Genomic DNA, 23,384 nt, shown 5'->3' with positions numbered 1-23,384 from the left:
AATGTGTACAATATTTTATCTAACGTTTATTATTAAGTTGTTAGTGCTGATATCAGATGAAACAAAAAAATTACACAATATTTTTTGTTAATTCAATACTATGTTCGGAAAATATAATAATTTGACAAAAGGCGCTGTCAAATTGAACTGTCAAAAGATACTCCCTTCAGGATAAACAATCGATTTTATACGGCTGTTTTATTTTGTAGTATTTTATAAATAATGCAGAAATACGAGAAATTGGAGAAGATTGGTGAGGGGACGTACGGTACGGTTTTTAAAGCTAAAAATAAAGAGACTCATGAAATAGTAGCACTTAAACGTGTAAGGTTAGACGACGACGATGAAGGGGTACCATCTTCAGCTCTACGAGAAATATGCCTTCTCAAAGAATTAAAACATAAGAATATTGTTCGCCTTTACGACGTCTTGCATAGTGAAAAGAAGCTTACCCTTGTATTTGAACATTGCGACCAAGACTTGAAGAAGTACTTCGACAGTCTGAACGGTGAGATAGATCTGGATGTAGTTAAATCATTCATGTATCAGCTGCTTCGGGGACTCGCTTTCTGTCACAGTCACAACGTTCTGCATAGGGATTTGAAGCCTCAAAACTTACTGATTAATAAAAATGGTGAATTGAAACTAGCTGATTTTGGTTTGGCTAGAGCATTTGGTATTCCCGTGAAATGTTATTCGGCGGAGGTGGTGACGCTGTGGTATCGGCCACCGGATGTCCTGTTTGGAGCTAAGCTGTACACAACTAGTATTGATATGTGGTCAGCTGGATGTATATTTGCTGAGCTGGCTAATTCTGGCAGACCACTGTTCCCTGGATCAGATGTTGATGATCAATTGAAGAGGATCTTCAAACTGCTTGGTATGTTCCTTTGAGTTATTAGCAATTTGGAAAATAACTATTACTATTAATCTTGGTAGTACACATTACTAACTGCTACTTCAATAAAACGAAATAACATACAGGTCAAATAAAATACTAATTATTACCTTTATTCCACTTTGGGTCTAATTTGTTGGGGTAATGTTTGCAGTTATCTTTAAAGATCTGGTTAGTGTAATAGCCATTATTGCATTAAGCACTTATTATAATTTGAAAATAACTAAACTTATCCAACAAATCACTCTTAAAACAAATGTTACATAAATAAACACTGCATAGATTTATTAATACAATGTCAAGCATGATGTTGTCAGTCTTCCTAATACAATTTAAGTTTATTTAAATAAGTATGCACTACTATCTTATTACAGGCACTCCTAATGAGGATACATGGCCAGGTGTGACTCAGCTGCCTGACTACAAACCACTGCCAGTGTACCAACCAAGCTTGGGTCTAGCTCAAGTCGTACCACGCCTCCCCGCACGAGGCAGAGATCTCCTTGCTCGTCTCCTAACTTGCAACCCAGCCCTAAGAATGCCCGCTGATGATGCAATGGCACACGCTTACTTCCATGACCTCAATCCATCGGTAAAGAATGACCGATGTTAACAGTCAATTCAACCATACCGTTGCACCTCGGAACTACTGGTTAGTGAAAAAAACAATGATGAGGTGCAAGAGTGTTGTGATGAACAGACTTAATTAGCATTTAAGAGTGTAGTGGACAAGTGAATTTTATTGTGTATAGAAAAATACTGCAATACTGTCAAGTAAGCTTTTCATAAAGTGATCATTTCAGTCAGTTCATCTTGAACATATTATATTAATATAATGCAATGAGGCTTAAGTGTGATTGAAAATTAAAGGCTAGGTACCTTATTCATTTATCCAACATTTTGATCAAGCTACGTTGACAGTGGTAATAAAATAAGTGATTGTAGCATTTCATTTTCAATCCTGCTTAAGACCCATTGTATTATAGTGTTATGATGATATGAAGATTTTAAATTGTATTTAAATTGCTCTCTGATATCAGTAATGCAGTGTTCTTGTGTATACTCCTAGCATTTGTTGTCAATGTTGTTGTGTTAATAACTTATTTATCGACGTTTTTATTTCATAAATGAAATAGGTGTGTAGACTTCCAATACCTTGCTTAGGTTAAATCAAAATGGAATTAACAGTGTTATTGATGTGTAACTTAATGTATAAAATAAAATTGTTGATTAAGACTGGCCCCATTAAATCTACATTAGATATAAGTATCTTTCAATTACATTTGTAGGTTTGATAACTAAGTACATAATAAATAAATAATTTTAATAAAAAGTCATCCATGATCTCACATAAATTTTAAATGTGGGTTAGTTTTTCTAAAGTGAGATTTTTTTAACTAGCTTTATTTGTGACAAGTGCAATTCTGTTATTTATTCTTAATTGTATTTATTAAAATAAAACTATTCGGTTTGTTGTGGCTATGTTATATTATCTCTGATATTAATAGTTTTACAAATGAATAGAGTGATAGCCAGACAATTTTTTGCTTAATTAAATCTGTAAAATTAGTTTAAAATTAAATATTGAATGGAAAATACATTTTTAAGGCATTTGCTGACGTAAAATAAGATTTAACTTTGTAACGAGATTAAATAAATCTTTTTATAATAAAATTAAGATTAATAAATATTTGTAAAAGAATTAGGTAATATTTTTATACGTTTTCTGCCGCCTCCCTCAGTTCCGCGCTAATGATGTCGCTGACGCAGTCTCCGGTCTTCCCACTCACTCTCATGCTCGATGACATTGATGACGATGACGATTTGTACGATGACGAACTCTCTTCAATTACCGTTCGTGACATGCCTTTCATACCAGACATTTCAGAGCTATTTTTCAAGCTGCCCATTTCTGTTACGCCTTTAATGCCGCTCATCCCTAATGAGCTTTTCATGCCACTCATTTCCGAAGAACTTTTCATGCCACTAACATTTTCCGACGCACCTTTCATGCCACAAATGTTTTCTGTAGCTCCTTTCATGCCACAAATATTTTCTGTGGCTCCTTTCATGCCACAAATATTTTCTGTAGCTGCTTTCATGCCACAAGTACTTTCTGATGCTGCTTTCATGCCACAAGTAGTTTCTGATGCTGTTTTCATGCCACATATGGTTTCCGAAGCTCCTTTTACGCCACAAATGTTTTCTGTCACACCTTTCATGATGTTATCTGTGGCTGCTTTCATGCCACAAGTAGTTTCTGATGCCGCTTTCATACTACTGATACTTTCTGTAGGTACTTTTATACCACACGTTATTTTGTCTGATTCAACTTTCATGCCACACTTGTTTTCTGTCGTGCTTTTCATGCCGCACATCTCTGAAGTGGAGGCTAAACTACTTTGGCCCAACTGTTCAGTTAAAGCCGTCAAACCCATTATCGACTTCCCAATAGACTCTTCAATTTTGTTAGTGGTGCTGCTAATGTTCAGTGGATCAGTCTTTATAGATGTCTTCATTATATCAACGCTCTCTTTTACCGCTGTCTTCTCTGTGCAGGTACCATTAGTCGCCTCTTTCAAAAGTTCCGGCCTCAACAAACGGCTGTGGTCTTCTTTTACCATAACTTGACTTTTGTTTTTGCTCATGAAATCTTCCGTATCCTTAATATTTTCCTTTTGTGTCTTTTCTGAAATTTCCGAAGATATTTTCGTTTCAATTAGAGTCTGTCGGGCGCCACACATTTTGATAGGCACAATCTTTTCTACTTCTTGAGTAATACTTTTCTCTGCAATAATGGTTAAGATGCCGTCAGAAGATAACGTGCAGCTCACATTCTCTGACGGATACTGGCTTGGTAGTGGATATCGCCTTTTGAATTGTCTTGTGACAAACCCGTGAGTGTCTGGTCTTTCCTCGTGTTGTCCTTCCACTATTATTTCTCTGTTCGACACTTTTACGTTAATCTCATTTGGACGGAAATGTTGAACATCCAGCGTGATTTTGAAGTTACCTTTCTCGTTCTCTATTGTAGATGAAAGTTCTTTGACAGTGGTTTGATCTTGCCACTTCCAAGGACGGAAATAACTTGAATGCATATCGTAGAGAGGATACATGAACTCGTGAGGCGAGCACATGCCGAAGTTTTGATCTGACTGACTGAGCCAACGGATGGGACACATCCTAGGGAACTCCATCTTGAAACGGTCCGATCCCGGCAGTAAACAAGGGATTGACTGAACTACTTATGAGTGTGCCAAATGCTTTTATAGACTAGCTCTGTAGCGCATCAGACAAACACATCACAAGGTTGCCTCCTGTTTACTATGATTAATTAGGTCTTACTCATGAGACATTATGGACAAAAATAGATCTAATTTCTTAATTAGATTGCGTTTGAGTTGCGATAACCAAACTACTGCAATTTGCTCATTGTAACCTACTTAGGTAAATTTGACAGAAACTTATAGGAAATGGTCTTCATCGTAACTAGAATACAACGGGAAACATTCTGAGAAACGGTTAACGGCGGGTAGAGTAGTTGGGTATCTAGTGTAGGTATACTGCGACATCTTACTATTCCTTCAAAATACTGGCTTTCTAATACAAACAAACATAATTCGGTGAGGTTCATCCCTATTGAACGGAACATCGACACCGATCAATGATGGACGCTCGAACTTTCTAACTGTATAAATAGCATGACATTCAAATGTGGATCCTCGCATCCGATCATCGTATTATTAGAATCATGATCGAATTTCTATTGGACAACATGTTATTTCATTGTTCTCAGTCGCATTATTATTAGATATGATGATGTTTTTTTTTATAAAATGCATCATTGATATTTGGCGGTTATTAGCTCTACCGTCCTATGTAGTGCCGCATTCAAGAATGATGACACATTTTTTATAAACTGTTTCAAATGTATAAAACCCTTTTGAGGGGCAAAAATGATATTTGAAGAGATTTGCTTGACTGATATCGAACCTGGCGCACATAATTTAGTACTTATAATACTTAAGTTATTGATTTATTGTTAGTTAAGAACAAGAAGGCAATTTCGAGGTCTAAGGCTGACCTCACATAAGGTGTGCGCGTTTCTCGCCCACTATTCTCACGCCCGAGATACGCGCACGCCTAATGGCGGGGGACCTTATTGTTATAACTACTGATATTTGCGATCCTAGATTTAAGTTCTATCTCTCTTGTGTCTTTTCTGTATTATTTTACCCTATTACAACAATTTAGATAGCATAAAAACGTCTGCAGGACCACCCTGTTGTCAGATCTTATTAAATTTGGAAAAGCACACTTCTTGAAATAGGTTTATAAGAAACAAACTTATAAAATTATAAAACAAACTTTTAATACTATATCACAATTATTATTAAACATAAGAATTCTTACAACTAAGACTTAACATTACAAACTCATTGCTTTTAGTTAATTGGAACAAATGCAAAAACTACTCTAAAACATTTCCATCTCAGCCCTTTTCCTCTTGCGGTGGTTAGCAACCATGTTAGCTGTAGTGAGTATGCTTTCTCCTCTCTGTAGCCAAGTAGAGAGTGCTCTCTCTGACCCAGCTGCATCAGCAGCCTGATGTCTCTCACTCACTGATAATGGCTGGATAGCACCCACTGAGTCAGTTGCTACACTGGCTGATAACAACAGTCTGAATCTTTGTCTGAATGTCTGAAACAAAAAAAAATGATGTTAGATTAGAATTATATGTTCTCTTGCCTCTACATTACTAAAATCAGCTCAATGGATTCCTACTGGATATGAAATTTCACTCATTGCAACCAATTCCATAGTGGAAAAGAGTTTATGATGATTTCCACTGACACTCAGCTGTAGGGACAGCTGCTATGGACTATTGAAACAGCCAATCTAAGCTAACTTTGCAATAAGTGTTTCTTCTTTTGTTACAGCAAATAAAACATGTAATTTTATGGTACTTACATTTATAAGAGTAGATGTAACTTCACCCTTGATATCATGTTTAGCTATATAGCAGCCAAGCTCGTAAAAGTATTGACTTAATTTATGCATATCCACTGTACAAGCATCAGCATTAAGAATTTCCCTGTATGAGTCTTTGTATATCTTCGGCAACTCTACAGAAACTAATGGTGGCCTTCTTGAATACAAGGACTCTGCTAGCCATAGCGGTATTTCCACATTCGTTCCAGCTTTTAAGTCATCTTCAGCCGCTGATGGATCAAGGAAACCTAAAAAGAAATGTGTATCTTAGTGGAAAGTTAAGTTTAAATTTTTGCGATTCACTAACCAAAATATACGAAAGATTATTTCTGTTTGGCGCCACTACTAACTACTGCCTTCCTTTTTCTTCTACGTAATGACGTCTGTTTGTGTTTACACGTTATAATTACTATGTAAAAGTCTACTTGATTACATCCAGTTACTTACCCATCTTAGGCAGGTCATGGAGGAATTTACAAGGTATTTTCTCGTTCGTAACTAGTATATCGGTTATAGACAAATAATTACTGTTTTCCATATTGATTATTGAGTTATAAACTTATTCTTTTAATTTGTTTACTTGTAAATAAGCCAGTGTGATAAAACGGTAAAAGCACCGGCACTTTTTGACAGAATTCAAGGTTTTGACAAGTGTTTCGATGACAAAAGGATTAGTCTACAAATGCAAACTACATTATCTAGACTCAACTCGACTCGACTTAATGGAAAAGATAACTATTTACATTTTATTTATTTGCTTATGTATAAAGTGTAAACTGAAAACCTACAAGAGTTATTTTTCACCCAATAGGAATATGTAGTAAGAATTTATACACTAGTTGGAGCACATACTGAAGCAATATTATCTGAGAAATACTTTTTTTCTTCATTCTTTTTCTTGTATGAGAACTATGCCTTAAAACGTTCCAGTTCAAACATTTTTTTAATATTAAGCACTTGTGATCCAGTATTGCCGTTAGATAAACTATTTCTTAGTCATGGGAATAAAATGATGCAATGATGAAAAATATGCAAATTGTTAAAATTAGGATTTCGATAATAAAAATTATAGAAGATCGATAATATTTTGATTACGCAAAAGGTATTTATTTTCTAAGTTGGACCTCACTTTACACCGACACTAAACATAAAATACAAAGAGTGTAGTAGTAAGTGGGGAAACAAGCATTTTAATTCTAGCAATGTTTCTTTAAACAATCGCTTTCGCTTGCTTTGATGGAGTAAATGTTTATCGGTTCGTTATAAAATTTGCCGAAAATACAGGTTATAGTGATATTCGAGATTCTAGTGTCTGAAATACATTCCAAATAATACATCTTACACGTTGCCGATCAAACAGTGGCTGAATTGTCATGATCTCTTGTGTGAATAATGCGCGGTCTCCAATATACACATAAAATATAGTATTACAGTACAACGTACCAATCAGGCAATATAACTTGAATAGAATTGGAGAAAAACACCAAAATGACGGGGTAAGTTAAGTAAATACTGTAATCGTTCATATATGTTTGCTTTTCAATAGTTTTATGCATGCTCATTAGTAATTTTCCTGTAATGTCTTGTACCTACCTGCATTGTATTTATTTTTTAATTTCTGTTATGTTTTTGTAGGAAATCGTATAGTATTAAAGAAATGAAGACTATTGTCGACTATTTGGTAGATAATAAACTGTATGGTGAAATTAAGGGTAGGAAAATGTGGATGGATTTTTCCAACAGCCAGGTAAGGGCAACAATGCTTGAAAACAAACCCTTTTCTTTACACTCCAACCAAATATTGGAGGAGGAGTATGGGAAGGAAAGCTTATTTCCAATAGACTAATAAAAATATAATTGTCAAAGTCTATAATTGATAAGCTTTTTCAACCAAACTACTGACTGGTTTCAATAATCTGTGATCTATCATATGCTATTTTCTTTTATAATCAACCCTGAAAAGTATATTAAGTAGAGCTGTGTGAAAATGTTGTACAATCATTTTGCAGCATACTACCCGCACCTGGCAGAGTCTAAAAGAAACATTTCTGAAGCGTATATTACCTGACGTACACAATCCATACTACAAACTGACGATGGAGCAGATCAACAGCTTCCGTTCTGGGTTAGTACAAGATACAAATACTCTAATTCATTTGCACAGATGCATATCTTCTTAATTTCTAATAAGATAGGATCTAAAATAAACAGTCTATGCTTGATTTAGGTTTGTAGACTGTCAGTATTGTTTTATTAGTAGGTATTCTGAAATAATATACTTTTTCAGGTATAATGTTGGTGAGAGGAATAGAAATAAACTTGAAACTCAACCAGTTGGTAGTGAAGATTCCACCTCAAATGGTATGCTGAAGCTTTCATATCCTGTATTGTAAACTAAAATCTTTCTTTCTTTCTTTTAAAAAGACAACTCCCACACTAAGAATTGCTCTTGTGTCGCGGGGATTTTACAAACATACAAACAACGGACACAAAGCACAACCAGACCCAAAACAATTATTTGTGGGTCGCACAAATAATTGCTCCGTGTGGGAATCGAACCCACGACCTTCTGACACAGTGGTGTTGGCGTGGTGACCTAAACCACTGCGCCACGGAGGCAGTCACAAATAAATAAATATTAGGTCTAATACATATTTTTATTTTAGGAGCGAACGGAAATGATACGCAAACAAATAATGACAATGGTATAAATGAGGAGATGATCACAGGTGAGATTATAAAATGTTCAAAGATCCCAACACGAAGTAGATCCTCAGCAGATACGGTCATTGTTGACACTTGCTATGAAACAGCTGCTGATATACAAAAGGATTTGGAGTCTCCACCGACCGTAGAAGGTGGAGAAGCAAAGTCACTGAGAGATTGTATCACATATTCTGAACCACTAACACCAGGTCTGCAAGAAGTGCTGGATGATTTCCAGTCTGAACCAGAACCTGAGCTTGAATCATCGGACAGGGAGAGTCAGTTGGTAATTGTGGAAAATGTACCAGATACTGAGAATCCAGAAGTTATCATTCAAGACGATTCCAATAAAGAACAAGATAATTCAGATGAAACTACTAATGGTTCTAACAACACTGAAGAACCTACGAAAGCTGCAGAAAACGATAAGCCTGATGAAAATAAAAAGCAAACAGCTGAGGCAAGTGTAAATACGTCTCAAATAATTGATTCAGAAATTGTGTGTTTAGATGATTATCCATCTGATGAAAGTGAGAAGATTATTGAGAAACCTTCTAATGAAGTCAAAAAAGAAGTACAGACAACAAAAACTAATGAAACATCTAATGCTGATGGTACAGAAGCCGATGACTCAGGCAATACAGACAATATTATAGTACTGCATGATACAAACTCGGAACCTTCACAGAATTCTACAATTATGCAGAATACTAACAACACAGATACTTCACTGCCTAACAATCCAGAAGCTTTTAAAAAAAGGCTGTCAAATGAGAAGCAAGCTGAAATGTCAGAAAAGTCACCTGAGAAGAAGACTGAGAATAAAGTCATTAGGAAAAGATCAAGTTCAGAAGACACTGGCGAAATAGTAAGAAAGAAGAAGAAACCAAAGGTATACAAGAAGAAAAGTGAAACAACCACTGAAACTGAAAAACCTGAAAACATTTCGAAAACTAAATCCAAGAAAAAAGAGCCACAAAGTAACAAACCAGAAGAAGTTGAAGCTAGTGATAAGAAAGCAGAAGAGAAGACTGCCCAAGTGAGTTCAAGTCTAGCCGCCGTGTTGGAAAAACCATCTACAAGTCTAGCCAATGACGTAGACAATGTTCTAATGACGTCAGACACAGATGTTAGTGGCACTTTGAACGAGTCTGGAGAAATGAGAAACCCTTGTTTGCAAAACGTGAGCTTGTTTGACGAGCAATTGAAAAAGAATAAGTATAAATCTTCAGACAGTGATGAGCAGTTGAAGAAGACTGAAGTAAAAGATGTACCAACAACGAGTAATGATGTTGTTATTTTAAAGTCTCATACTGAGTCGGAAACTGAAGATATACCAGTGCCTCCACGGAAGAGGCCTAGACCTGGTACAGTGTCTTCTAAGTTAGAGCGGGAGAGAGTTTTAGCTAATGTGTTTGGATATCCCAGTGGTGAGTTGTGTAGGTCTTATGCTTTGTGAATTGGTTCTGACATGAGGTATTTGAGCTTGCTATTTACTTTATATAGATATTTATTGTATAAACTTTGGAGAACTGCAATATTCATAGCATGAGTATTACAAATTTGTTAAAAAAGTTACTCAATATTGAATCCTAAGACAGTATTAAGTAGTATATTAGACATAGGAAAATTAACTTATTCTAAATCTGGAAAATGCATGATGTCATTTATATCACGAAAGGATACCAGCTTAATGAATTATTATAGAACAAGCATGAATGCATGCCACTATCAACATTTATAACATATATGCACAATTATTTTAATATGAATGATAACAGTTATCTTGCTTTCACAGCATGTTCAGGTGGACTAAAGCATGAATTTCAATTTAATAATTATTTTAATCAATATTATATAGTAAAGGATTGAATTAAAATGTTGTTTGTAGGTGGACATTATATGAAGCGACGCAAAGTATTGAGTCGGCGCCGAAGGACCGTTTCACAGACCAACCTACCGAAGTATGTATAACTATCGTATTTTATAAAATACAAACTAAGACTGCCTCTATGGCAGTTGTTAGTGTATCTGACTGCTGATTATATTGTCTCGGGTTCGATTTCCATTCAAAATTTACAAGTTCTAAAAAGACAATCTACTTCGTACTTTTGTTTAAAGTATCGTTCGTCTATGGAATGTTTATATACCCCTTTTATTAAATTCTCTGAGGCGCTCATAGCCAGTTGTGCTCACCGGTGGGTAAACGATCTACAAGGTTAAACAATAGTTGGCACGGTCATTCTATAGATGAGTGACCGCATAGTAGTATTTGAACTGAGTGTCTCTGTGCTTCGGAGGGCACGTAAAGAGTCGGTCCCGGTTGTTATCAATTAAGGTAACAGTCGTTAAGCCATGTCAAAGGCCTTTCGGGCGGCTAGAATAACTTTGACACTAGGTTGACCACTAACCATACGATAGATAGATTACATTCTCTTCAATTAAATATACATTCTGCAGCAACGCAGTCGTGTCTGACTCGAGCGGGTGGACATCGGAGTCTGAAAGTGAAGTGTACGTGTCACCACCGCGAGGCAGGAAGAACAGACTGACGAAGAAATATTTGTAAGTATTGTACTGCTCACTGGATTATTCTGCTTGAGTATCAGTTGACGTATGACAAGATGTATGAATAAGAATGTTAGTTATAAGACGTATTCTATCAAGTAGCGTTAATTTTGTCAAATAAATTATAATAATAAATTGCACAAATACACTAGCTGACCCGCCAAACGTTGTTTTGCCATATAAATTTTAAAAAAAATGTCACTTAAGGGTATGAAAAGTAGATGTTGGCCGATTCTCAGAGCTCAGAGAATCACAAAATTTTATGAGAATCGGTCAAGCCGTTTCGGAGGAGTACACGAAAATATTATATCTAAGATAAAATCACGCCTTCTTCCTATATGGGTAGGAAAACGCCACTTGGTACGATCCTTGCAAACTACTTTTGCTTCATTGACATCTATACATCTTGTCATACAGGGCCGCCCGTTACGAGTAGCACCTGATTACAGCCTGAGTACACCTATGTCTTTCTAGGGGGCGTTATCACCCGGTATTCCAAATTACGTCGTGTTGTAATGTATGTACGTTAAATCTATTCATATTTTTTTATATTTTGTTTAGAAAACCGCGTTCAGGCAGGATCATAGCATTGCGAGAAGAAGGGGGTTTGTTCCTCTTTGAAAGGAAGCGTATACTCCCAGTGATAAAAGATGGCAGAGTGCTGAAGCATTATCTTACCTATCATCCAGATTGTAAGTGCTATAAAATTTAACTGTTAAGAACATTTCTAACATTATAGACATCTGACATTCTGACAAGTTAGTAGAGATCCTTGTTTTACATGATTTATCTAGATTATCATCAATAATTCCGTGTGTTTCCAATATAAAGTCGCTGTATCAAACAGGCCACCGTCAGCTGTGTAAAGCTGCGGGCCGCTTATATGCTTAATTCAGTATTTTGTATACCTTTGACGGTCGCGAAACTTTCTTTCGAGGCTCTCTACTAAGTTGTAATCAGTTGCCCGAAAAGTATCCGACTTCTGTTTTTTGTCATTAAGAACTGGCAAATAGATGTTTAAAATAATCATTTTTGAATTTGAAAAGAAACATTCTATACATATACAATAATATACATACCTTTAGAGATAGTGGTTATTCTAGGTAGAAACTCTTAAAACGTGATCACCAATATTCCATATCGAATCAAATCACTTATTGATTATCTACAGGATACAAAGTACGGCTTTTCTCAGAAAATCATGTTTCGTTATACTTATTTTTTTTTTACAAAATTGAATAAGATTAAGTATTAAATCATATAACTGTTTTACAGTATAGTGCGTATAGAAATAACAATTAAAACTGTATCAGATTCGAAAATATTGCCTCTATCAACAAGGAACATTTGCACATGCAGTGACGAAATGGTTTAACACAGTACAAAAATTGCTTTCACTTCACAACTACTACACTCATGTAAAAATATTCTATACGCAAAATTTATTTCGCAATACAATTTACACGATTGAATCCGTCAAACATAAAATATAATTATATTAATTATTTAAGAATATAAAATTACATATTATGAGGTCCCGAATCGGACGAAAAGAATTACTATTACTAGTTTTTCCAAAGAGTTTGATATATTCGTCAGATATATCGATAGATTTTGGTGTTCTTAAACATAAAAACTAAAGATAACAAGCAAAACTTCAGTGCATAAAATTATCTACCATAATTATCTCATTTTATCATTCGACACATACAGAATGTTAAAAAAATTAACTTGTTTAAAAGATGGATACAATATTTCAAAACGTGTTCTTAATCTCTAAAATGTATAACTTAGATCTAATTCATTGCTGTAACCGTGAAAATTTACAGACGAACTGAAACAGTTACCTTTCGCCTGCGGATTTGAATCATCAAAATAATGTAATAGGGTTTATTGACCTTACAGTCTTGTGTTTTGCTTACTCGCTGTAAGAGCTGCGATGGCGCCGCGCGTGTTCCGATCTTTTTACAACAACTTAACACGAATTATTCAATATGTATTTATTTCTTTAGCCGAGTCTGAGGATGAGAACTACTGGAAACTGAAGTATATAGAGGAGAAGAAGAAGGTTGATGACTATAAAAAGTAAGTTTTATATTATTATGTTAATTTCACAGTTTCAGGTTGTTATCTAACGCGTCTATATGCATTATTTGCATGTACGACCGGTGCAACCAGAACAATTAGTATAAATAAAATGACGTGTTCTTCGTAATGCAAATGTTTTATTAAAAATTTGTAAAAATGCATAGATAAAATATATAACATACTTACATAATTTGTAGTGTATCAATTATGTTCAAAAGTTAAGTTAAAATGCTTGTTCTATATCTTTGGCAATACTTCAGACAACCATTATGATCAAGACCATTTTTAACATTTTATTAAAATTGATGTTGGGTCATTGCAAGTGAGTGAATTATGCATTTCTAAATTACTACCACCTTAGTCAATATCACTTAGTTTGACAGTGCTTGTTAGTATCAAATATAATTATATATCATTTTAATTTCTTGTTGTCAGGTTGTTAGAAAAAGTGAATCCGTCAAAATCCTCGAGGACTTCTACAGCGATAGCTGCGCCTGAATCAATGAGGTAAGATCATTCTTTAACCTATGTGGAATAAAAAGGCTGGGTCATTAGTTGTGCGATTCTCTACAACTATCGACGGTTCGGCGGTTTTCTATGGATCGAGTATGAAAATGTGATCAGCGCCGCTAACGAGCGCCGTATGAACTGTTTTTGAAGTACATTTTGATTATCAAACTCTCGGTACTGTACTGAACCGCGCTACATAAAGGAGAATGAATGGAAAATGGAAATAAGTGAATAAGAGAGGGGAAGAAACGGGATGGCATAGTATGAGGACGAAAACACGATTAGTGAATTTGAAGAAATGAGAAAATATAAGCTTTAAAGAGTATGGTTCTGATTTACTCGTCTAAAATTATTTGAAGCTAAGATACAAAGTGCCACAGTACTATTAAAATTTCGGTTTTTATAATCTCATTTTAATTTTTATAGAAATTCAACATCTAGTCACAATCAAGCACAAGAGACAGCGATGGAAACTGGTAAGTATTTAACACACACACAATGTTATTGTTTTTTTATGCAATTAATTTAGTTGCTAATAAATAAAATCATTATTCTTATGATTTTAGATCGAGATATGCTATGTCTGCCCGGTCCTGAAGAAAAGACAGAAGAGACAAAACCAAAACCTCCAGAAAGTATCAAAATCAAATTCACGACTAGAAATGATCAGGTAAATTGTTCAATATATATATAACCCTATTAACGATTTATAATATTCGTAAAGATGATGTCGGTCTTCACAATTTTTTAACTTTTACGTTGAATGTTTACGAACACGCGTTGATTCTCCTATCCTTATTATAATAGACATCAGAATCTGTCTTTACCAGTAGCGTTAGTAGATAATTAACTTCTCGCCGTTCTCTTCGGTCTTGTGACCCATCGTATTATGGCTTACTTTCTTCCGACGCTGATGTCGGCGGCGCGCGTCGGTCTGACGTACGCATGTACACATACACATTCTCTACGTAACTCACATCCGAAGGAAAACCTTAGAGATTGATAAAATTGTTTAGACATTTTGCTACTATAAAGAAACTACTGCACAATTAATAAGGTTTAATAAAAAAATCTGTTTATTGTAGGAGATCCAGCTGGAAGGCAACTGGCCGCAGATCCACAACGTGCTGGAGCACGTGGTGCAGATATTCCACAAGGAGCCGGCGCCGGTGAGCGCGCCGCGCCGCGACACCGTCGTGGAGCCGCCCAGCTCCAGCGGCCTCTCCACGCCGCTCGCCATCTCCGCCGTACCAGACCCTGGTGAGCATTGACTAATTTAATCTACACCAGAGACCTTGCGCTACGTGTGTCTCCGATACTTAACCATTTTAGTTTTCAAGCGACTATCACCATACAAATTCAGTCGCGGAACGAATATACGTGCTTTGAAGGCTTATATCATCAGAAGTATCGGAGATTTGCGTAGCCTTGTGTACGAAGAGTCTTAATTTGTGTTTCTACTAGATTAGAGATAGTGAACCGATTTACCTCTTTAGTTGCCAGTGGTGGATCCTGGATCTAGTTTTAATGGCACGCACTTTTGAATACTCACGGCTTACTGTAAAAAAGATTTTGGCATCTGTATCTGGATCCATACAGGCTAGACCCTAGAAAAACCCACTTCGTACAGCCGACTTCGACATAATCTCAAGCTTTAAGATTATTAAAAATTACCAAGTGGGCAGTGGTGTCCTCTCTATGCCTTAATGAAAATAAGTTAGTTTAAAATAATGTATAAATAATGTACATGCGTGTGTTTTTTGTAAACTTCATAATCTATTTTTCACAGATACCCACGAGAAAGTCAATGAAATAGAGGATGAAATATTTAAAGAGATTGAAGAGAGGGACAAAGAGGAACATGCTCCAACGAAACAATCTAAGGAAAATGGACAGGAAATTAATGTCACTAAAAGGTAAATAACTTTATCATACATCATAAAAAAACATCAGAAAACATAATTTTTTATCAAAATAAAAAATGGTGACGAATTGAGAACTTTCGCATTTTCAAAGTCTGTTAAAAATTGCTTTAAGAATGAGGTAAATATTCCTGATGTGAGGCGTATTAAATTTTTTTCGACTCATATTTTTTATTCTAATGTTATACACAAGCAAATAGCAATTTCTCTATAGAACAAACATCCGCCATTATAAAGTTTAATCACAACATTTTTGTTAATAGGAAACCAGGCAGACCAAGGAAATCATCACAGTCGTCGAGTCCACGCAGTCCAGCAAAACGACAGAAGACATCAAAAGAGCCAGAGAAGATTGAAGCAGAAGAGAACAGCACAGACAACAAACCGGCTAAAGACAACAGCACAGATAACAAGGCGACCACAAACAACGGCATAGACAACGAAGCGGCCATAGACAATGATACAGATAACAAAACAGCAATAGATAACAAAGTGGCCACAGATAAAACACCAGAAGTGGACAATGATGATACTGCCTCAACCACATCTTCAAAACGACAGGTCCGACAGCCCAGGAAATTGCAAAATGGTAAGCTTGTTAAAAATCTTTTACACATGGTAGTAAAGTTTAAAGATTTCATTAATACCGGCCACACATGTTAGATTATGCATGATAATGTTAACCTTGCATGCATAACCGGCAGGCAAACCCTAGAGTGTAAGTGATAAGACATGTGCAGTTATGAGTACTATGAAACTCGGTAATAGCTGTCGGTTATGCATGCAAGGTTAAAATCATCATGCCAACCCTTTTGTGTATGGCCTCTACGAGGAATACTTTTAAATGTTTCCTTAGTTAGTTATCCTCTGTGTGTATTTATCGTGTTATCGATTTATACTCCAACTGTAATGTAGCTTATATCACTTTTCAATTGAGGATTTTCTTATCTATTTATTTCCAACCATATTAAATCTTCGCGATATTTTCAACAGAGTCAAACACAAAAGAAACCAAACAGGTGCAGACAAGGCGATCAAAATCAAAAGCGGAGAAAACGGACCTTAACACATCAGTGGGCAAGGAAGACGACAAAGCGCGATACATGTTCCCGCCAAAAGTAACGCGGCAGAGCCTTAAGTTAACCACAGACAAAAAGACACGAGATAAACCACATAAAAGGTAATAAGTTAATACATAAATGTAGTAGACAAAATAATCACTAAGCATTTAATTCAAGTTAGGTTCTTCGTAGAGTTTTTCAAATAATTCTTTGTTTAGGCATGGAAATTATTGCTACTTTGAAATCATAGTCACTATATCAATCAGCTTTCTTACAACTATGTTGGAGTCGGCTTCCAGATCACTAGATACAGTTGTATACTAGCATTTTACATGCTGTGACTGTCTATCGGAGCTTGACAACCCAGGTACCTGGGTTATAGCACAATACCTGTCTATAAAACTGGTTGTCATACTTAAATTAAGCTACTGGTTACGACTGTCTTTAAAACATCAGTGATCCGCACGTATATGCAGCTGACGGTGGCCTATTTGATAAAACTACTTTCTTGGATCACTTAGAACTTGATTGATTATAATCTAGATAAATTGTGGATGCCAAGGCTCTCTTCTAAGTTGTACTATAGTTTCAACTAGGATTTTTCACGGAGGGATTTCATTCACTGCGTTAGCAGTAGCTAGCTACGTGAGTTCAAAATGGACACGGCTCATGATATGAATAATATTAAATAATCATGTGATTTCAAAATAGCAAATGAAAGAAAGTAGCAGGTGTGGTAAATGATTTTGCTTGTCATATGATTTTTCACCTGCTACTTATAATTGGTTCCATGCCTAACATTGTTTCATAGTCTGGAAGTCTAAATCCGTAATAATGTCACTATATATCTGTTTTCAATTTCATTATTATGAAAAACCTATGTTATATTTTCTTCTCTAGAGGGTTACCAGACTAAAATGGTTATGAACAATTTATTATATGTATCTTAAACATTTTTGCAATATACCGTATTTTTACATACACATATAATAATCCACAAGTAGATTCTTGCTCCAATGTAATAGGATAAATCAGTTTTTTAACACTACCATTAAGAATTACTTACTGTCTAAAAGATTTTCTTCTATTTTAAACAATGTTTTACTTTTAGTGTAAATTCTCTGATGTATTCCGATATTTGTTTTACTGATCAGTTTTAAACTTGCGTCTAAATTATTTTTCGATTTTTATATCAAATCCATATACTGTCTTAATGATATACTGTATAACTTTTAAAGTACTTTTAAATGATCAAGATTTGAACTAGCATAAGTATTTATAACTATCATATAAGCTCTGGTAAATCATGAAATTGACGATTTTAGATGGAAAATTTATTAACTGTGTCAGTGATCATAGTGTACATTATTTTTTTGGACAATAAAGTGTATCAAATGTGTTTAGTGATAAGGTTTTAAAAAGTACAAGTGATGTACTCATAATGAGTTGTTTAAGTCATATCTGAGTGAATGGAATATGACAAGCTTGCCATTCACTAGGAGTCGAGTGTTGCCAACATGTCACGTCTGTGACGCCACCTAGTCGCTCAATATGTTGTCACATATTATAATAAATGTTGGAGTAAATATCGCTCAAAATCACAACACTGGCCTCTAGCGAATACAAAGCATTTTAATTTTAAATGTAGGTTAATATTTTTGAGATTCGAATGATCGCCCATTGAGTGTAGATGTGTGAATCGAAAGAACGCTGTTTGTAAATATCGGGAGCAGTAGTTAAAGGAGCTAGAGTATGTATTTTTTACTAAACGAATGGAATATGTAACAAGAATGGGAGCAGGTGGATATGATCAATAAACTTTTCAATTGCAAATTGTGTATTATTTATTTATTTATATACATTTTTGTTTGTCCTTGTGATAGTTTAATAGTTTAGGTGAGTGTTTTCCAAATTGATTGTCATGTTTGGTTGTAAACCTGCTTCCATTGATACCCGTCATTTATGCATGTCGCTTAGTTTCATTGTTTGTTATGCACTTTAGCTTCTGCTGCATCAAAATTTTCATATTTTTGTTTGCATTATGTGTTCCGCTTTTTAACCGCATTTTTTTGCTTTTCATCCTCACAGCACTGTCAAAGCACTGAGAGTATCGTCTCCGCCCGATAACGTATGCTTAAACTCTACAGAGAGTACTCAGGGCTATCAAGACTCAGATGTCAGTCCAATGAAAACTGAACTAAGACGAAAGAAATGGATGAATCCTATCGTTATGAAGTCTAAAGCCAAAAGTCACTTACGTCGCAGTATTAGTAGAAAGTCACATCCATATTTATATTGCGATGAATCTAGTAACTCGTCTAGTGAAGTTCCTGTAAGAAAGGTCGCTCGTGATAATTCCACGTTGAATACTGAAGTCTATAGATCTGACTCTTATCAGCTACTAATGCCTCAAGTAAAGACTTCAAGGAAACGTCTAGAATCTATCAACGAAACGAGTCCACTTGGTCACGAGGTAGATTACATGACACACTTGGACTCGACTAACAAAAATGAAGTATTTTCTATTGAAATGACCGGTGATTTCACCAGTCATAATTCTGGACAATTAAACAGTGATTTTGGCAGCTCCAGTAATATGTCTTTGCCGATCTCACCTGAGTTGTCTGTGGTAGAAAATTTGTCTTTATCCAAAGATATGTTGGAAGGGATAGATGAGGGCCCTACTATTAACGAGATGCAGAATAACGACCCGATAGTACCAACGTCGTGTGACCAATATATGATCTCAGCCATTGACGTGTCAGTTCCGCTGATGCAGCAAGAATGTGGGCTCGAAAGTTGTCACATGGCGTCTTATGAAGACAGCTTAGATCCAAAAGGCATTGTAACAGAATCATTGCTTAGCAAAATCGGCACTTTTAACATTGATGATAAAACAAATCTGACTGATACTTTAGATATTAAGTTAAAAGAGTTGTTACTGGAGAGTGCTAAGAAAATAGCAGCTCAAAATAAACAGAATAAAGAAAATCTGATGGATGTTGATGAGACAAACGTAGAGGTTGTAAAGAAAGCTAAAAATAAAAAGAGGTGCTCCACTCCCCGTAAGAGGAAAGATTCCCAAAAGTCGAAAAAGCCAAAAGTACAAACGGTTATTGAAGAAGAGCATATAGAGACATGTTCACAAGGGGGTAGAAAGTCTTGCCCTCCTATCATACAAGCTGTTGCCATAGAAAATGATATAGAACATGCAATCACTAAAGAAATTGAATTTTCGAATTTAACTATCGATGAGAACGCCAAACCCAAGGGAAGAAAGAAAAAAGATGTCATAAAAGTGAAAATACTGAAACCTAAAACTAAAAAATCCCTAGGAAACATTACTAAATCGGCGCCGGAAAGCAGTAAGACCTCAATTTGCAATGATAGTGGGATAAATGATACGTCAGGAGTGTATCCTGCTGTTGATGAAAGTGTGGATCTCATACACAATCATTCTGAGACTTGCTTACATGCCAACGAGTGTGTAGGCGACAGCATTGAGTTTGTAGAGAACTCTATGAGGTCTGTTCTAACTCTGGGTGATTCGATGCAATCCGGTGACAATGAATGGCTCAGCTTGTGTGAATTCAACGACGGAGGTCGTGTGTCGCCAGACTGCTTCTGCAATAATGCTCAGGATGTGAGAAGTTTTTATAGTGAGTTGAATCTTTTTTCTCTTCTAGGGCAATTAAATAGTCTCATTTACTCATTATATTAGCTAAGCTGTTACCACGTGCACTGCCTACTCCACATGAGTTGAAATCCCCTATAATGGTAACACAAAAATTACTCAATAATTGCATAATTATATCATTTATTGCCACTGCTGCCTTATGAGTTGGCCCGCACGCTCGATGGCCTTCTATTGCTAGACAGTCCTCAATGTTCAGTTTAGCCTAAGATTCACAAACAAACATACAAATGCATATACTTCTACTTTAACTATTCCATTGTGTTGCTTTCAAATATAATTATTTTTGTACTGATTTCTCTCTTACAGAATCAAAGCAGGATGACGTTCAACACACCTGCTATACTGATATTAAAAGTCCTGTAGATACTGAAGCCTCTAGTCTCATGACCGAGGATCTTTCTGACGAACTACCACTGCCGCATGATCAGCCAAATAAATGGTACCTCCTCAGCGAAGATGAAACTACCAACACGAATATGGCAATTGCGCAAGATCCGCCAATAAATGTTGCCAGTTTTGGGGCAAATCTCAAACAGTTATTCCCCATAGCTTGCGCTGTGCCAGATTTGTCGACCATCACAGAAATGTCTAGGGAAAATGATGACAATAGCCGAAAACCAACGCTAGAGGGCCTTACTAGTGATGGATTTAATTCCCAAAGTATTTTCGATTCCAATCTTTAAGTTTTTTTCTCCATCAGCCTGGAGCTAGATGGAAAATGTTGCTTGTTTAATTTTTAATTTTGTAATTTTGATGAATTAGTATTATAGGAATGTGATGAATATATTGTGATATTGAATAATTAAATAATTGTTGATCTCTAAGTAATGTTTTATTTTTCCATTCAGAACCCAAGCAAATAAAGAATAATATAGTAAAGCCGGCACTTGGTAAGATATATTATTATTATTTATTATCCCTGATAATTATAGCACTATACTGGCTTATCTCTACTGTCACAAGTTATTTTTATGTACGTTATTTTGTTGTTATAGGATTGTTTATATTAAATAGAGAATTTCCTTCACTAGATATCTATAGATACCGAAAATTTGAAAATTTCGACAAATCGCTGCGGTGTAAATAAACTGCCACAATTATAAGTATACTATTGAACAGTAATACAACTGATTTTCCCTGAAGGAACCTACAGAAGATATTGTATTGGGGAAAATAAAAGGAAATGAACTGTCTGTGTTATTCTGCCCACCCCAGCGCAGCTTTCGGTAGGTACCTTTCGCTGCTCAGCTATTGATTTATTACATTCCAGATTTAATAAACACTATATGTTAAACATGAAATTATTTATATCTCTGTCTCCCATATCGAGCCATCCTGCTGCCAATATCCGTATCATACTGTCAACTTGTCAATTTTGACAGTCATATTGTCAACATTGTTTTTGCACAGAGTTGTCGAAATAAAAAAGCTTTAACTTTATGCATTTACTTGGATCATGGTGAAAATTTCATGATGCCGAGAGGTATACCATTAAGGATAAGCATTAGAGACTGTTTAGTTTTAGTTTTGTTGGTTATTTTTAACACAATTAACATAACAGACATGGGTAAGTATTTGTCGAAAATGATACATTAAAAAATGATTTTAAAGCAAGATTATTGATTTTAATACGACTTTATATTCGTAGCAAATAATAACATGGATATTCAAAGCAAAGAAAACAAAATGAAAGATGATTCGGGCGACAAAGGAGTGAATTTTAGTGAGAATGAAGAGTACTTAAAAAGTTGCCCTGCTGTGGAGCAAGACACTGCGGAAGTTGATTGTCATGAGCTACAATATCCTTGTATAAATTGTGAAAGGAGCATAGATTGTCGATACGGAGGTTTCTATAACTACACATGCATGGTCAAGCCAAAGATTGGTTGTAAGGTAAGACACCAAAATGATATTGATACAATATGATATCAAAAATGTTGAATACAAACGGAACTTACTTTCATTTTGAAGGATAGTATTAATTTGTTTGTAATAACATCTGCTCAAGTGTACATCTGTCATGTTTCAGGGTAGTAAAACATTTAACAGAACTGCAATGTGTAGATTCTGCTACCAGACTGAGAAATGGGAGCATCGCTGTGATCAGAAGGCCAATTGTAATTCCTTGGCTTCACCCCTCAAATTTTACTTGTATGTTTTACAAATTAATCCACAAAATAATAATAAATCCATGAGATTTATATCAACAGTTTTATTATCAGCTCAAAACTATAACATTATTAACTCTTTTTCAGAACAAACTGCACCGTGTCAGATGATATTATATGTTTAGGAAAGCGACGATTTCTGAAGAAAATCCGATGCTCTTGGACAGCAGGCACTCGATGGGGTACTGCCCTTATCCTTGCTTTGACTCTTGGTGGTTTCGGTGCAGACCGATTCTACCTCGGACATTGGCAAGAGGGCATCGGGAAACTCTTCAGTTTTGGAGGATTGGGAGTATGGACTTTAGTAGATGCTTTACTAATTGGGATTCACCACTTAGGACCTGCTGATGGATCTCTTTATATTTAGTTTAATAACATTCTTAATCAATAGATATTGTATAGTGTTTAAGTTCGATTTTAATTTATTAAATGTCTGTGACTATGTGGTTGTTTTTATTACAATAGCAGATTTAGTATTATTGATAAGTACTTATGAAAACACTTAATTGAGTTGTGTATGAAAATTTGTTGCAAGTATTTCTGGTTTATAATTTGTTATCCAGGGTTCACTTTTTGGTGTTCTTCATTTTTACTCCTTGTTTTAAATATTTTTGTGATGTTAGAGGGGTGAAATAAACAGGCATAAGGCCTTTGCTCATCTAGCAATTAATTTACCTATGTGATTAAAAGCCACTTTTCTTATTTTTAACATAGTATAATGTCGCTAGTATCATTGATAAGTAGGTACCTAAAAAAAATATTTACTCGATTTCA

General features: G+C 35.4%; 5 protein-coding genes across 6 annotated transcripts; 3 read left to right on the top strand and 2 right to left on the bottom strand.

The window, feature by feature from the left end:
• Positions 1–5: 5 nt before the first annotated feature.
• On the top strand, positions 6–2,398 carry Cdk5 (Cyclin-dependent kinase 5). The gene is made up of 2 exons (XM_076125225.1): positions 6–880; positions 1,273–2,398. Exons 1-2 carry the CDS (start codon positions 223–225, stop codon positions 1,509–1,511), a joined length of 897 nt encoding a protein of 298 aa, XP_075981340.1. The 5' UTR covers positions 6–222; the 3' UTR covers positions 1,512–2,398.
• A 27-nt stretch (positions 2,399–2,425) lies between these two features.
• On the bottom strand, positions 2,426–4,156 carry LOC142979976 (uncharacterized). The gene has a single exon (XM_076125224.1). It carries the CDS (start codon positions 4,093–4,095, stop codon positions 2,614–2,616), a length of 1,482 nt encoding a protein of 493 aa, XP_075981339.1. The 5' UTR covers positions 4,096–4,156; the 3' UTR covers positions 2,426–2,613.
• A 1,097-nt stretch (positions 4,157–5,253) lies between these two features.
• On the bottom strand, positions 5,254–6,557 carry Psf3 (DNA replication complex GINS protein Psf3). The gene is made up of 3 exons (XM_076125152.1): positions 6,338–6,557; positions 5,870–6,138; positions 5,254–5,599 (listed from the first exon to the last, which is right to left on the bottom strand). The coding sequence occupies exons 1-3, from the start codon at positions 6,426–6,428 to the stop codon at positions 5,375–5,377; spliced, it is 585 nt and encodes a 194-aa protein (XP_075981267.1). The 5' UTR covers positions 6,429–6,557; the 3' UTR covers positions 5,254–5,374.
• A 536-nt stretch (positions 6,558–7,093) lies between these two features.
• Positions 7,094–21,260, top strand: LOC142979727 (uncharacterized). 2 transcript variants are annotated; one of them, XM_076124830.1, is made up of 18 exons: positions 7,094–7,386; positions 7,526–7,637; positions 7,900–8,015; positions 8,178–8,251; positions 8,557–10,026; positions 10,488–10,560; positions 11,057–11,161; positions 11,726–11,856; positions 13,177–13,249; positions 13,688–13,759; positions 14,189–14,238; positions 14,329–14,432; positions 14,848–15,022; positions 15,552–15,678; positions 15,948–16,273; positions 16,678–16,864; positions 18,834–20,404; positions 20,749–21,260. In XM_076124830.1, exons 1-18 carry the CDS (start codon positions 7,379–7,381, stop codon positions 21,123–21,125), a joined length of 5,151 nt encoding a protein of 1,716 aa, XP_075980945.1. In that variant the 5' UTR covers positions 7,094–7,378; the 3' UTR covers positions 21,126–21,260. The 2 variants fall into 2 exon arrangements, with proteins under 2 accessions (XP_075980945.1, XP_075980946.1); XM_076124831.1 differs by lacking the exon at positions 7,526–7,637.
• Positions 21,261–21,810: 550 nt separating this feature from the next.
• On the top strand, positions 21,811–23,052 carry amx (TM2 domain-containing protein 3 almondex). The gene is made up of 4 exons (XM_076124990.1): positions 21,811–22,009; positions 22,091–22,335; positions 22,472–22,593; positions 22,698–23,052. Exons 1-4 carry the CDS (start codon positions 21,913–21,915, stop codon positions 22,975–22,977), a joined length of 744 nt encoding a protein of 247 aa, XP_075981105.1. The 5' UTR covers positions 21,811–21,912; the 3' UTR covers positions 22,978–23,052.
• Positions 23,053–23,384: the final 332 nt, after the last annotated feature.

The sequence above is a fragment of the Anticarsia gemmatalis genome, chromosome 17 (assembly GCF_050436995.1).
Source record: "Anticarsia gemmatalis isolate Benzon Research Colony breed Stoneville strain chromosome 17, ilAntGemm2 primary, whole genome shotgun sequence".
In the NCBI taxonomy this organism is placed as follows: Eukaryota; Metazoa; Arthropoda; class Insecta; order Lepidoptera; family Erebidae; genus Anticarsia; species Anticarsia gemmatalis.
This window is presented reverse-complemented; position numbering and strand designations above follow the sequence as displayed.